The sequence below is a fragment of the Delphinus delphis genome, chromosome 20 (genome assembly GCF_949987515.2).
Source record: "Delphinus delphis chromosome 20, mDelDel1.2, whole genome shotgun sequence".
In the NCBI taxonomy this organism is placed as follows: domain Eukaryota; kingdom Metazoa; phylum Chordata; class Mammalia; order Artiodactyla; family Delphinidae; genus Delphinus; species Delphinus delphis.
In genome coordinates this window covers 40,398,598-40,415,478 of record NC_082702.1, presented here as the reverse complement: position 1 = coordinate 40,415,478, position 16,881 = coordinate 40,398,598, and the positions used below count along the sequence as shown (strand labels likewise).

Sequence of the window (16,881 nt, the reverse complement as noted above, 5' to 3'; positions counted from 1 at the left end):
CCTCTAAGATATATCCCTGGACTAGGAGTCCACAACCCTGAGTTCGAGGAATACTGATCTGTATCATTCATTTGGTGTTTTCATATGCACTGCCTGAAATTGTGTTACTTAGCTCTTTCATGTTTGTTTCATTATCCTAATTATGTTGCAAGTGATTCATGGAATGGCTACATTTTCTATTTCCAGAATATATGTTCTAGAAGATAAATTATGTGAGTCTACAAAGAAAGGAAAAGAATTTTGGTTGGGAAATCAAAAAATTTCACTAAAAAGAATGGACTTTGAGTAGGGTCATAAAGAAAGATCAGGATCTTGATTCAAGCATTCCAAGCAGAGGGGACAGCATTAGTTCAGGGGCAGAAGAGAGAAAAAGGAAGAACTATGTGAGAAGGAGGGAGTGGTTTGGTTTGATTGAAGCATTGGATACTGTAGTTGAGAAACAGGAGATAAGGTTTCAGGATAGGTTGAAGAGATAACCTGCAGCCACTGTTTAGAGAAGCCCTGTGGGTCAGATTAAGGACTCTTAATTCAGTAGGTGAGTGGGAGTCATGCAAGTTTTTGAGCAGGAAAGTATAATAATCACAGCTGAGTTTTAAGAGAATGAAAGAAGAGACTGGGAGGCAGCATGGTGTAATGTTTAAGAGGACTTTGATGACAGATGGACTAGAGTTTGAATCCCAGCTCTACCACTTACTGTATAATTAGAGCAAGTTATTTCACCTCTTTGGGCCACAGTTTCCTCACGTGTAAAACAAGGATAATTATAACCACCTTCAAGATTGTTGTGAGGATTAAATGAGACAATACACAGGGCCTAGCCCAGAGTCTATACTCAGTAAATGATAGCTATTAGGCATGCCTGTTAAGAGACTATTAGAAAAGGGAAAAGGCTTGTTAATTGTGAATCATAGTGTAAGGTATGAACATTCAGCTGGACTTTAGGGGAGGGGCAGCATCAACCCCCGCTCTGGTTCTGAGCCTCAGCAATGGGAAAGTGGTGGTAACACTAATGAAACCCTAAGAGCTGTTTAGGGCTGGAGGAAAGGGGTTCATTTGGTTTTCTAACATGTTTAGCTTGAGGGGCTGGAAAATTATTCAGTGGTGATTCCAAGTGTATATTAATAGTTGGTCAACAGAAATGGGGGACTGGTGCAGAGAAACTGGTACAAGTTGTCAAAGCTAGACCAACATATTTAAGAGTCATCTACAGGGAGGAAATAAAGCAAGCTGTGGAAATAGATGAGATCAATAGGGCAAAGAGTAGAGAAAGAAGAGAGTCTGAAGGCATAGCCTAGGTCTGCTTATTTTAGGGGTATGGGAAAAGAGAGAGGGAACTCTGAAAGAGTCAAAGATTATGTGGTTAGGAGACTAGGATGAGGATCCATGACAGTGAGTTTCCCTGCCATCCTAAATGATTGGTAGAAAGCACTGTTTTGAACAATTGAGCTAGTGGGAAATATTTTTCACAAAGTTTTCTCCTAGCCTGTGGCACAACCATTAACGTGGTATAACCACTTTAGTCATGTTGGATTACCAACAGTGCTTACAGGCAACACTCCCCAGGGATCTAGCACAAACATAATTTTCAGGGGAAAGCAAAGCTCTTTAACGTTTCAACATGGCAAAATAAATTTTACGTTAAAAAAAATTCCAGCAACAGCTGGAGCTTCCAAGAACCTTTAGAAATAGGCCCTGTGTCTAGTAAAGCAGTTTGTTCTCAGTAAAGACCGTGCACTTTAAAACGTTATAATTCATGGAGGGACTCTGTGTGTGCTAATGATGTAATATGATATAAATGAAATTTAACTCAGCTCATACAAATAAAGGCAGTCAAATTATGCTTTAGTGTATCTTTGTCTTTCTGGAAATGGATATATAAATGCTTGTACCTAGAAAAAAACCAAGAAAGCTATATACCAAATTAACTGGGATTCTCTTTAGGGGACAGGGTTCTGAGTGATTAAAATATTGTTCTTCATGCTTTTCAGTATTTCCCAAAATTATTACAATAGAATTTCATCAATTTTGAAATATAAAAAATGCTGTTTAAGATGAAGTAGAGCAATCCATGGTCCATGACTTACATGTGCTGAGACTTCCAAGAAAGGAAAATAAAAATCATACCTCACTATGGCTTATTTTACCATGAAATACTGTGAAAATAACTTGTCAATTAATGTCTACATAGATAGATAAGAAGTCAGGAAATAAAATATTGTATGTTACAAACTGAAAACTCTTAATGTCTAAACTGCATAGTCAATCTATTAGTTATTGTTGAGATTTTAAGGATTAATTTTTAGAGTTTGTATATAATTCAACAGACCCTTCAAAGGGACAGAGGCCTTGATACAAAAGAAAGTTTTCTCAATTAAAAGGTCATCTGATGAGTACCAAATTAATCTATAAGGGCACATTGAATGCAATTTCTCCAATGGAAAGCTTTCTCCTAGCCTGTGGCATGACCATTAATGTGGCATAACCACTTTATTCACGTTGGATTACCAATAGTGTGTACGGGCAACAATCCCCAAGAATATAGCACAAACACAAGAGATTCTGTAGCTGCAAAGGTTCAAGGTGGAGAAGCCCAGAAGGCTAATGGTGTGAGCTGCATTGATGCAGATGAGTCCTGAGTCTCTGGTTAATGAATCCTGTGGAGATCAGTAATGCAATTTTCAGGATGGCTTAATGATATAAAGTGATGTAAGTGAAATTGAACTGAGTACAGCTTGTGCACTTTGATGGGTTTTGGCTTAGGCCTACTCAGTAAATAGGGCCCTTCTGGCAGTGAAAGAAAAGAGGAAAAATACAAGCCACTAAATCTTGTGCTTTCTTCAAGTGTGTGTTATTTCTCAACTATTTCGTCTTCATCCTACTCAAGATTGGCCATGAAAACAGAAACAACTAATGTTTTAATCATTTTGTGATCAGAAAGGGAAAACTTACCAATTTCAATCCTGTCATCAACATCAGTGCTGACTTTTGATGCAGTGCTCTCATTTGCTACACAGTTTTTCACTGTCTTCTCCCTAGAGCTACCACATCGAATAATTTATTTAAAACTCAAAAGAAGCTTCTGAGAGCACCAGTAAAGGCTATTTAGAAAACATTATTTCAGGGTGATCAGATTTCTTTTTTCAAATGCTCTAGAACATATTATTTTCACAAATATTTCAGTTAAAGCTATTTTTTAAAAAGTCATATTTTTATTGGGAATAATGAGAGAGAAAGACACTCTAGTTCAGCTTTAAAAGCATGAAAGCCAGAAAGTTCAGAACTTACTCTGTTTTCTTGACACAAACTTAGGTCTGGGTGATTGAGGGAATAGTATTTCATATTATAAAATAATAATAATATTTTCTTTTGTATTAAAAAACTCATAGTTAGGACACAGAAAAGAAGGTTCTTCTACCAAGAATTATAATGGAGACAACTATAGCCATTAGTTTGAAAAAGAGACAAGAAAGGCAAGTGTTTGCACTTGGTTGATGTAGTATAGTAAGATTGGGAAGTACAGATTGGGAAATACAGTAAGTACAGACAGCCTAGACTATAAGCCAGGCACTTTACACCCACCATTTCATTTAATCATAAAAGCTCTCCTATTAATCTATTATCACCATTTTATAGGTTGGGGGACCTGGGACTCAGAAAGGCTTTAAAAAAAAACCTTCACCCAAGGTTGGAGAGCTTATAAAGTATTAATGTTAATACCAGGCACTTGAGCAACATTTTACCTCTGTTTTTGCAGTCACTATAAGGTAACTAAACAGAAATATAGTGGTGAAAATTATTTGCCTCACTAGTAAGTTTATTCAGTTATACATTAACTCATCTTTGGATATCTATAGTAAACAAGGTACCCCAATGCATATAAAATAGGAATTAATTTACAAAGTACATATACAAATAATTTTTAAGACATATTCCATTTCTTTCTACAGCAGGGTGAATTTTAATCTATGTAAATTAACCTCAATAAACTTGACTTTAAAAAAAAGGGAGCTTAAAGAAATAGGGAACTAAGGCTGCTCTCTGAGGATTACATTATAAAATATATAATGGATCAGAGCAGAGACAGGCAAAGTCAGTGGAAACAGGCAAGATCCCAGGCCAACAGGCACTGACTTCATTCATTCGTCATTCAACAAATTACTCCTTAGCACCTTATATGGGCCAGACATTGTTCTAGGCACTAGGGATACTGCAGTAAACAAGACAAGCAAGGTCTTTGTTCTCATGGAGCTTATGGTCTAGTGGAGGGGAAAGACAATAAAGAAGTAAACAAATAAAAAACATTCTGGGGAAGAATATTTAATGTTGTGTGGATATTTTCATATTTTATCAAATTAAAAAAGGTATGTATAGGAAGAAAATTACTATAAAATAAATGTAATATATTTATTATTTTATATTTACATATTGATTGTATAATATATAATGTTATATATTGTTATAATATATAAACATGCACACACAAAACACACACACACACACACACACACACACATATACCTAAGACTAAGAGGATATTTACCATAATATAATTAGTATTAATTTCTGGGTAGTGGGATTATGAGTGGCTTATTCCTTGTTTTTTTCTCTACTTTCCATATTCTCAACAATAAACTCACATTACTTTTACCATCAGAAAAAAGTACTAATAGATATATCTACATGTGTATATAGGTACACAGATGTCTGGAAGGATGCATACCAAACATTACTAGTAGTTAACTCGGTAGCAAAATATGGGGTGATTTTGACTTTTTTTCCCTGTACTTCTGTATTATTTAAATTGTTTATAATAAACTTCTATTTTTCAAAAATAATAAAGCAACTTTTTTTAAAAGCATGAGTTTTGGGGTAGAAAATATGGTACCTTACTCTGATAGAATTTTGGTAATAAGAAATAGAAAAAAATCTACCATTCAGATACTTTAGAGCTTAAAAGTCCATTTACTTTTGGTTTTGTACAGAAATGCTTCCCTTATCATTCTTTAACAAATTTATCTCTAACGACCCTGCCCATGGTAACGTAATCCTCCTAATTCAATGGGAAAAGACCATGTACTGATTTATAACTCTACCAAGAAAGGGTTGGTATACACTTATGGGGATGATAAGTAATACCATAATATCCCTATCTATAAACTTTGAACAACAACTTTAGAGAATGTACAACGATTATATCCAAAGAAGACCCAATAGTTCAAGAAAGCAGAAATGTTCCACTGAGGGCCAGATTCTCACCCCAGATAAATCTCAAAATGTTGCATAGATACTTTCATTTCTGATCTGAGGCTTCTTACAACTTGTAGAGATTTCTGCTGCAAAATGAAGAAAGTTAAGCAGGAATTCACTATTCTCTGTCCAGAACCAAACTAAAAAAAATTTTTGTAAAAAATCTTACCTTTTTTCCACCTCTAAAAGAAAATTTTCATTGTTACCCAACTGACTGAAATGCAGCTTGGCAGCCTTTCTCTCACTTTCTCGTATGGCTCGGTCATCTAGAGGCAAAAACCGTGGTCTGAGCATGTTTCTTTTTGGAGTAAACAGTTATGGGTCAGAAAAGCATATTCACAGAGTAAAAACTAAAGATCAGTCTCATCTTTTGTTAGAGATGGGTCACAGAATAATGCTATTATGTTGTCACTGGAGCACTAGTAACTCAGGGAGACTACAGGGACACCATAGCAACAACTGCCACATAAGTGTAACTACCTCTGCAGCAAAGTACAGCTTGGGCAGCAAACAATCCAAATGGCCTAGTCTTAAGGCTGAAAGTTACACCATTTCTGAAAGACTTTTCTTAGTTCCTCTATAATAACTTTCCCAGGGGCATGTAACATAGAAGTTTATATCAATAAGAAATGTATACTCAACAATAAAATTATAAAGAAATACAGACTAACTCATTTGAAGGAATATTTATTGTTCCTTGACAACTAAGCCCCAAAGAGTTGTTGTATTCGTTTTCTATTGCTAATTCAGTTACAAAGTTGGGGCACCTGGAAAAATAAATCTCAACCTGGAAACTTTTTGTTGGGGAGGAAGTGGTGGTGAAACCATCAACCGAAGAAAACTAAAGCTGGAAGTAACTGATAAAATCATAGATTGTCATTCAATAAACAATAAAAGGACTCGTCATACATCCTGCCAAAACAAAAGAGTTACATAAATATTGACTAATAAACAAATATATCCTGCCAGTGCATACTCTGGGCCAACATCCAAAAGGTTAGGAGGCAGCTGGTTTAAAGTAAGATTCTGGGGCAAAGAACAGGGGAGGAGGGTCTCACCCAGTTTCTCCAGAGTTTGTAGCGTGTACACAGCAAAGAGCCTATAATCTGTATCTTTCCTGACAACCGGATTGAGTCTCAAATCTAGTTCTTTGAGGAAGGTTAAAGGCTGTAGGCGGGACACCTCCACTAAGGAAGGAATGTTGTTATAATATAAATTCAGGTCTTGGAGTGAACATAAATACTGGATGCCCTGCAAGGAAAAGACTACATTGTGAAACTGCACATTGGGAAGCACTAGGAATCTCACAGATAAAGATGGAACTACAACTATTACTTTCCATCCTTAAACAGTTACCTGAGACACCCATGAGAAAGGCAGGGTTGAAATTCCCATTTACTTGCCTGAGAATAAGAATGCTGCAGCCCATGGGCACTGGATGTGCTATACATTAAATAATTCATAGATATCATACATTTCCTCCTTTATAAGCTCTGACATCCAAATATCTGCGGTCAGTTCTCTACTTTTGTTGCCCCCCATCACTCTCCCAATCCAATCCTTCTCAGTGGTAGCCAGGCCAAGTCACTTTTGCACTTCTCTCACCCTTGCTATAACCACTCTCCTGACCCCAGGAGCACCTCAATTTAAAAGGGGAGGGAGGGAGGCAAAAGAAAGATGGTTCTGGGGAGAACGGCAGGGAAAAAAATTAAGTGTGTATGTATATGTTCTTATATCTCAAGACCTCACTTTTAGGGTGAATGGACTATATGGCAAAACAAAACAATGCGATCTCCAAGTCTTCCCTCCTGGACCAGTCAAGAGCCCCTTTTGTCCTTGTTTCCCCCTTCAGAGTTACTGCCACCCTACAAGCTCCCCATCCTCCAATCAGTCAGTTCTCCTTGGTAGAAATGTTCTGCCTTCTTCTGTTCTATTTCTGTGGACTTAGCAACCCCCCCCCCCCACTTCTCTAGCAACAGTACAATCAGAACTGGGACACTGGAGAAGAAAAGCCACAATTTTTCTCCTTTGCTAAAACTTACTATTGAAAATAATTGTTTAATTTTCATGTATTTGGCTAGTTAGGTGCTTGTGCCCAACACTAAATTTAAGGACAATATTTCAAAACATGTACATATATGTATAATCACATACTGTTAGTAGTAAAAATGGTTACCATAAAAGGAACTCTGTCATTGAGAGTTATTTCAGAAAGGTTAAATTATTTTCCATCATGTATTTATAAAATAATGTTTTTATTCTCCTCTCATTTAAAATTAACCTTTTTATAATTGCAGGAAGTTTAGAAAACTCAAAGATATATTCAAAACATTTCTGAATAGAACACTGTTTACAGTTGGATGCATTTCTTTCTGGCTTTTTTCAGTTCCACTAACTTCTACATTGTGAAAGGGTCAATGGTTGGGAATATTTATCAGTGCTTTTGGCCTCACTCTCAGGGCAGTACACCATTAGGACTGTCTTTAAATGTGTCTGATGTCCCAGCTCAAGTAATCTTTTAATGTCTCATTGTAAAAGTCAAGGAAACAATTCTTATCCTCCTCTCATGTTTCCCAGTTGGCATAAATTCATGTATTCCCCAACGCTACACTAGAACTAAACACAAAACATTTCTCCCCTGGGAAAATTAAGCAAAGTGATTCAGAACTGCTAGAGATGAATACATGCAGATAAATCATAGATGCAAAAAAATTTGTAAAACTAACGTTTATTAAGTACTTCCTATATGCCAAACACTACAGGAGCCTTATATATGTAATATTTGATTACACGTGCTAATTTGATTAATCTTCACAACAGTTTTCAGCCAATTTACAGAAATGGAACAAAAGAGAGTAAAAAAGCAAATGACAGCAATGTTCACTCAATTTTTTTTAGTCTGAAAAGAGCAATCAGATAAAAATACATATGAGAAGAGGAGACCTAAATAACTCTGTACTAATACTTTCTGAAATTTGTGGGCCAAATACAAAGGGCTGTTATCAAAGAGTCTAAAGACCTAGTTCAACTTGGAATTTCTGCTTTTAGAATCCTAGTTGGAAATTTGATCTAGCTTGGATTTCTTCTTTTGGGGCCCTTAGTTTTAGACCTTGAGATTGGGTCTAATTTGTATTGTTGAACAAGTTTCCCCTAAGAAATGCAAAACTGGAGGAATAATCCAGATCATTAACCAATCCTGGATAGAATCTGTCTTTCACCTTCAGTCTTGCACAGAAGGGCTTTATCAAGACAGCCCCATAGCTGGGCAAAAAGGGAACAGTGGAAGAAATACCATTTGGGGGTCTATGCAAAGAAAATAAAACTTCCATCTCTGTGTGTGTGGGCATTTATATTTGTAGAGCTCTTTCTGTGTGTTGCTAATCCTCACACTTTCTGCTTGAGCATGCTCCCACCTACTTTCCTAAACTGCCCTCTGCACCACCACCTCCTGGCATGGAAATTTTTGTTTTTAAGACCATCATCTCCTCCCCCTCCTAGAAAAAACTCACAGTAGCAACTTAGGCCATGCACCAACATCATCAGAATCCCCTGGGAATGCCCTGGACCCACCACAGATTTATTAACTTAGAGTCTCTCTCGGAATAGGGACTAAGACTCTGTACTTTTATTATTATTATATATTTATTTATTTATTATTTTTTTTTTTTGGCCATGCCGCATGGCTTGTAGAATCTTAGTTCCCTGACCAGGGATTGAACCTGAGCCCTCAGCAGTGAAAGCAGAGTCCTAATTGCTGGACCATCAGGGAATTCCCAAGAATCTGTACTTTTAACAGTGCTCCTCATAATTTTTTTAACACACATTAAAAATTGTACTATTGCCCTAAGCAGTGATAGTTTAATATAGTTTTCTCTCAGTATAAAAGGAATTTTTTCCCAATATCTTATAATAAAAAAATGTCAAACATAAAAGAATTTCACAGTGAAAAGTAAAATTTAGTTTGGAAACATTTAAAAGGAAGATGCTATATTCCCCAGGCTGATATTATCTACCTTTTATTTCTTCCCATCAAAAAAATAAACTGACTGGTCATAGAATGTAGAACTTACCTTCAGGCTAGTGATCAAATTTCTTGATAAATCTAAGGATCGGAGACTTTTAAAATTTCTGAAGGCATCACCAATGGAATGGATTTTTCCAGCGTAAGATCCCTGCAATGAAAGAGACTCCACCAGTTCTGAAAAGAGATCATCAGTAGATATATTATCATCTCGGCTTGGATAAAGAGCAGAGTCACTGAAAACAGGCCTTCCTTCCCCTGTATCTCATCTGTGAAAGATCCTACATTCAAGGCTCATAAGAAGATCAGATCATCCTTTTAAAAGCATCAATATGGGGCTTCCCTGGTGGCGCAGTGGTTGAGAGTCCGCCTGACGATGCAGGGGACATGGGTTCGTACCCCGGTCCGGGAAGATCCCACATGCCACGGAGCAGCTAGGCCCGTGAGCCATGGCCGCTGAGCCTGTGCATCCGGAGCCTGTGCATCCGGAGCCTGTGCATCCGGAGCCTGTGCTCCGCAACGGGAGAGGCCACAACAGTGAGAGGCCCGCGCAAAAAAAGCATCAATATGGTCTTACGCAGTGACGCCAAGCCTTGGTTTTACAGAACCCTTGAGTTCTCTAATTACCCTGAAGGATGTAGTAAAAGTCTCCAAAAGTTCTCAAAACAAACAAATTCAGCAATCCCACTGTGAGGATTTAGCCCTATAGATAATACTCACAACATTTTGCCAGGATATATAATGTAGACCAGAAGGATGTCAATCACAGGAAAGTTTTAGGAGGAAGGAAGGGAGGGAGGGAGGGAGGAAAAGGAGAAAAAGAAAACTGTCAAAGAGCCCATCAGGAGAAGAGTAGAACTAGATGGCCTAAGCAGCAGTTCATTGATACAATGGACAATGTACTAGATCTGTGACCTTATACAAGTCACTTAACTTCTCTGTGCATCAGTTTCCTTATCTGTAAAATGGAGATAATAGTACTTACCTCACAAGATGTTGTAGTGATTAAATGAATATATATGTGTGTATATAAAGATATATACATATATATGTGTATGTATACAAAACTTAGAATAGTGCCTGACACATGGTGCTATATACATGTTAATTATTGTTATGCAGTCATTAAAAAGAATGAGGTAGATTTGTAGATGCTCATATGGAAAGATCTCCAAGACATTAAGTGAGGGAAAAGTATGACTCTGTGTCTGGGTGTGTGATTGTGTTTTAAAGAATATATATGTGTGTGTGTGTGTAGGTATGTGGGTATATGTGTATATATATATGTATATACACACATACATATGTACATGCATACATATATGTCAACTAGACTTCTAACAGCACTGAAAAGAGGAGAATCTCAAAACTGCCAATAGGAGCTCACTGGCAAGTGTGGTGGGCCAAAATGAGAACAGCAACCAAAACTGGAAGGAGTTTCTGCAGAATCCCATTTGCAGGTGACTGCCAGGGGATTGCATTGAAATAAGCCCTTAAGGTGCTGGAGCAGTCTGGAGCAGTCTAGGACCTATAAACTATAAAAAGTATGAAACTGAAGATCCCTTTCAAGGCAAGCCTCATCCCTGAGAGAAATCAGTGGGAGTAGAATCCACATTGAAGGGGATAGAGACAATAGGTTCAAAAGAAAGAGAAGGTCCAGATACAAGTCAGGGAGGGAGGCAGAGATGGCAGTTCTCCGCAAACTTAAAGCCCTGTTTTTAGTACTTTGTGAACACAACAGAAGAGGGAGCTCCAAAACCTTGAAACTAGGAAAGCTATTCTGGCCCACTCTTCCCATCTAAAAGTATAGAAAACGTAATGCACTTTAACAAAGAGACACAGAAAAGGTTTACAGTCATATTTTATATGAGGTTATTAAACAAAAAAGAAAAAAGAGCAGAATAGCATCCTTAAAGAATGAAAGCACTCCAAAAAGATACATCCACAAACCAAATGAAAATTTTAACTTAGTATTTCAAAACAAATTTCAAAAGCTAAAAGATGTCATAACAAAATATAACAGTTCTCAAAACATGGTCCCTAGACCCCTGGAGGTCCCTGAGACATGTACAGGGGTCCACAAAATCAAAACTATTTTTAAAAATTATTTTCATAATAATATTAGAACATTAATAGCTCTTTTTGCAGTGTTGACATTTGCACTTATGGTGTAAAAGCAAAAACTACTGAGGCCTTAGGATGAGTCAAGGCAGTGGCATCAAACTTCATTCTTAGTCATTGTATTCGTCACCATTGTATGCTTGCAGTTAAAAAAAAAAGCCACTTTCTCTTAAGAATGCCCTTGAAAAAGCAATAAAAATGGTTAATTTTCATAAATCTTGACGCTTGAGTATGTCTTTTTTATATTGTGTGACCAAACAGGAAGTACGCATGAAGTACTTCTGCTTAATACTGAAGTATGGTGGGTGCCTTGAGGGAAAACACTTGTGTGGATTTTGAGATGCCAGCTTAACTAACACCCCCCCTTTTTTTTTTAGAACACCATTTTTACCTGAAAAATCTGACATACTATGGTTATTCAGACTTGAATAGTTGGCAGACATTTTCTTGAAAATAAAGTGAGGCTGTCACTTCAGGAAAACAAGTGACAGCAACTGTTGTCAATTATAACATATGAGCTTCCAAGCTGAAATTAGAATTTTGATAAACTTGTATTTGCCATCATAAACTTGATAGATTCCAAAACCTAAAGATATCTCTGATGAGATTTGTGATGATACTAACAAACATGATTTTTTAATGTTACAAAATGAAATTTGCCAGTATTTGGAAGACAGACATAACTCAGTGAGTTAATATTTTTCAAATGACGGATGCCTGATGTTATTACAAAATCATACACGGGTAAAAGATCTGTTTAAATGCAAAATTACCTGGGGAATTCCCTGGTGGTCCAGTGATTAAGAGTCCGCCTTCTAATTCAGGGGACGCGGGTTTGATACCTGGTCGAGGAACTAGGATCCCACGTGCCACGGGGCAACTAAGCCCTCACCACAACTACTGAGCACGTGTGCCTCAACTAGAGAGCCCGTGTGCCGCAAACTAAGGGGCCAAACGCTCTGCAGTCTGTGCATTGCAACTAGAGAGAAGCCTGTGTGCCACAAGGAAAGATCCTGTGTGCTGCAACTAAGACCCGACGCAGCCAAAAATTAAAAAAAATAAAAATAAATGCAAGATTACCAATGGATTTTTTTTTTTTTTTGCAGTACGCGGGCCTCTCACTGTTGTGGCCTCTCCCATTGTGGAGCACAGGCTCCGGACGCGCAGGCTCAGCGGCCACGGCTCACGGGCCCAACCGCTCCGTGGCATGTGGGATCCTCCCGGACCGGGGCACGAACCCGTGTCCCCTGCATCGGCAGGCGGACCCTCAACCACTGCACCACCAGGGAAGCCCCTGCAGTGATCATTTTGCAATGTATACAAACATCAAACCATTATACTGTATGCCTGAAACTAAGTTAATGTTATATGTCAATTATACCTCAATTAAAAGATTAAAAAAAATTTTTTTAAAGAATCAGTGGTTGCCAGAGGTTACATACTGTATGATTACAACCATATGACATTCTGAAAAAGGCAACAGGAAAAAGGTCAGTGGTTTCCAGGGGTTCAGTGGTGAGGAATGGAAGAATAGGTGGAGCACTGGGGATTTTTAGGGCAATGAAACTGTTCTGTTGATACTGTAATGGTGGACATATGACTATACATTTGTCAAAACCCCCACAACTGTACAACACAAAGAGTGAACCCTAATGTAAACTATCGACTTTAGTTACTAATAACGTATTATTATTGGTTCAACAACCATAACAAATGTACCATGTGAATGCAAGATATTAATAATAGGAAAACTGAGAGGGGATATGGGGGAGGTGTGATGGGGGGAAGAGTATATGGGAACTCTTTTATCCTTTCTTTCCTATACAAACTGTGCCTCAGGATAACCAAATAGTTGGCATGAGGAAATATCTTTTTATATAAGTATTACAACTAACAAATACTAAAGAATTTTAAAATTATCATTTTGCAATCCCGAATGAATTAATGGATCCTAGGCAATCATATTCAATGACTGATAATATCACAAAAAGAATACCAGATGTTATATACTTCCTGATGGAAGTATACACCATCACTTATGAAGTGGTCTTGCAAAAAAACCCAAAAAAACAGGGACTTCCCGGATTGCGCAGTGGTTAAGAATCCGCCCGCCAGTGCAGGGGACACGGGTTCGATCCCTGGTCCTGGAAGATCCCACATGCCGAGGAGCAACTAAGCCCTTTCACCACAACTATTGAGCCTGTGCTCTAGAGCCCACGAGCCACAACTAACTGAGCCCGCGTGCTGCAACTACTGAAGCCCACGTGTCCAGAGCCCATGCTCTGCAACAAGGGAAGCCACTGCAGTGAGAAGCCCGCACACCTCAATGAAGAGTAGCCTCCCCTCACCACAACTAGAGAAAGCCTGTGCACAGCAATGAAGACCCAACGCAGCCAAAAATAAAATAAAAATCAAACCTGAATGTGATCAAGCCTTATCTAACTACCAATTCATAGGAAATACAAGGAACAGAGGTAAATGTTAAACATCCTAGGAATGTAGTGAGCAAAATCCAGATTGTAAGAAATTATTCAGGACATGACTAGTTTCTTCAAAAACAATAGAAAATACAAGAAAAATAATGGGAAGAACCTGTAGATCAAATAAGATTTAAGGTAAATATCAACCAGTTGCAATAGACCTTACATAGATCCTGATTCCAAAAATTAAAAAAAAAGAAAAAATGTATAGGACAGTGGGGAAATTAGAAAACTAATTGGATATTTGATAATATTAAGAAATTACTGTTAAGTATTTTTAGGTTTTATATGTGATTTTTAAAAAAGAGTTCCAGGGACTTCCCTGGTGGTGCAGTGGTTAAGAATCTGCCTGGCAATGCAGGGTCCACGGGATCGGGCTCTGGTGGGGGAAGATCCTACATGCCGCGGAGCTACTGAGCCTGTGCTCTGGAGCCCCTGCTCTGCAACAAGAGAAGTCACCTCAATGAAGAGTAGCCCCTGCTTGCCATAACTAGAGAAAGCCCACGTGCAGCAACGAAGACTCAACGCAGCCAAAAATAAGTTAATTAATTAAAAAGATTTACTGTTAAGCCATGGTAATTACAAAAGTCTGATATTGGTGCAGAAGTAGATAAACTGAACAATGGAACAGAACAGAAAACCCAGAAACAGACCCATATTTATAAAGTGACTTGGAATATAGCAGAGATAACACTACAAAATAGGTTCTGGGAAAACTGGCTATTAGCATAGAAAAATACAATTATATTATATCACATATCATATATAAAAATAAACTCCAAATAGATTAGATTTTTTTTAAATTTGGAATCCATTGTTTCCAGATATCAAACGAAACAGGTCATAGTTAATTAATTAATTAATTTATTTATTTTTTGGCTTCGTTGGGTCTTCATTGCTGCGCTCAGGCTTTCTCTAGTTGTGGGGAGTGGGGGCTACCCTTCATTGCGGTGCGCGGGCTTCTCATTGTGGTGGCTTCTCTTGTTGTGGAGCACGGGCTCTAGGTGTGTGGGATTCCGTAGTTGTGGCGCACAGGCTTAGCTGCTCCGCGGCATGTGGGATCTCCCCCTACCAGGGCTCGGGCCCGTGTCCCCTGCATGAGCAGGCGGATTCTTAACCACTGAGCCACCAGGGAAGCCCCTGGATAGATTAGACATAATGTGAAAAGCAAAGCTGCAGAATTTTTAGAAAAAAAATGCAGGACCCTATTACATCAGTGTAGGGGAAAACTTCATAAATAAGACACAAAAATCACACATCATAAGGAAAAATAAACTTGACTACCTTAAGATGAAAAATTTCTGCATGACAAAGGATAAATATTTATTAGAAATTTTTAGTACAGAGAAATATAACAAAGAAAACAAACATACAGAAAAGGTCTATAATTGTACCACCAAGATCATCCCTTTGGATATTAAAAAGAAAGTAATGCTTATTACACAGCCAGAAAATTCTAACAGTACAGAAAAGTACAGAATAAAAGTAAAAGCCTCTCTCCCCCAAGGTGACCACTGTGATTTTATATAGAAGAATTTTAGAATGCATATACCAGCACATTCATTTAACTGAAAAGTATCCATGTTTTGGGAATTCCCTGGCCATCCAGGGGTTAGGACTCTGCTCTCTCACTGCCCAGGGCCTGGGTTCAATCCCTCGTTGGGGAATGAAGATGTGCAAGCCACCTGGCGGAAGGATAGAAAGAAAGAAAGAAGGAAGGAAGGGAGGATGGAAGGGAGGAAAGAAAAGTATCCATGTTTTATTGGTAAGTAAAAAAAGCAACTTGCCAAATAGTATATATGCTCTATTCCTTAAAAAAATAAAAAAGGATACCTATGTATGTATGTTTGTATAAAGCAACAGAAAAGGAGAGGGAAGAATATTCTTTTACTTTAGATACTTTTGTATCATTTGAATTGTCAGAATGAGCACAATTTTGTTATTCACATGTAATAAAAACAAGCTAACAAGCAAAAAAAAAAAAAATCCTGCCACATATTATTCTAGCTGGAAAATGGAAGGGGTATGTGCCCCCCCAAATCAAATTGAATAAATTTTTAAAAAAGAAGGAAAAAAGAAAAGAAAGGTACACCAGTATGTCAAGCCAATGAAGCTTTTCTTAGATAACTTGTAAATTAGGGGAGCTCAAAGTATTAATAGTTTGGAAAAGAAAAACCTGAAATATCTACATCAATCTATCTATATGCACACCAAACCATTATCTTTGGGGGGGGATGGGAGATTTCCAAAAGAAGGACCGATTAATACCCTCTTTGCTCACTCATGTAGTGTTTGACTGTTACCAGCATGTATTAATTTTGATAAATTTTAAATAACAAATAATTTAAATAAAATAAAACCAAGTTATTGCATATCTCACAAATAAAAAGTACTAGAGGAAGAAAGGTAACTTTGTTACGGTTAGAGCGCAGGCTCTGGAATCAGAGTCCTGGGTTAATAAACTCTGGCTGCATTACTTACGGCTGTGCGGCTTCGGGCAAGAGTCTAAACCCAATTTTCCTCAACTGTAAAATAGGAACAGTAACAGCATCTGCTTCACAGGCTTGTTATGGGGATTAAATAATGCAGGGAAAGCATTTAACACAGGGCCTGCCATTACGATGCAGTGAATTTAGGAAGGCTAAAAGTTGAATCAGGAACGCTGATAATTTTCCCAACATTTCTACTCCTTAAAAACTTAGAAAGCAAGCTGTGTGAGTCAGACCCCAGGTCAGAGGTGGGGTCAGCAGTCATTCCGCCCGTTTTACCTCTAGGACGAAGTCAAGGCACTGATCTAAACGCCTCGAGAGATCAGCTGCTATTCCTTTTACATCAGACCCCTTTCTGAGTCTCAAAAGGAGGCTACGCATCCAGATGGATCAAATGAATCGCCAAGTTCTCGAGGTGAAGACTGGACGAAGAGAGGGGCTGATGAAGGAACATCCTTTCCCATTTCACCCCAACCAGGAAAAGCCCTCCTGGGTCGTTAGTTTCCAAAACTGCCAAAATTAA

The 16,881-nt window shown here is 38.0% G+C and overlaps 1 protein-coding gene across 1 annotated transcript in view; it reads right to left on the bottom strand.

The window, feature by feature from the left end:
* The window catches only part of LRRC36 (leucine rich repeat containing 36), a 45,858-nt gene that overhangs the window by 28,495 nt on the left and 482 nt on the right, over nt 1-16,881 (bottom strand). The window contains 4 exon segments of the mRNA XM_059999294.1: nt 2,950-3,038; nt 5,417-5,513; nt 6,306-6,498; nt 9,318-9,445. Of these exon segments, the coding sequence (XP_059855277.1) occupies nt 2,950-3,038; nt 5,417-5,513; nt 6,306-6,498; nt 9,318-9,445 (507 nt within the window).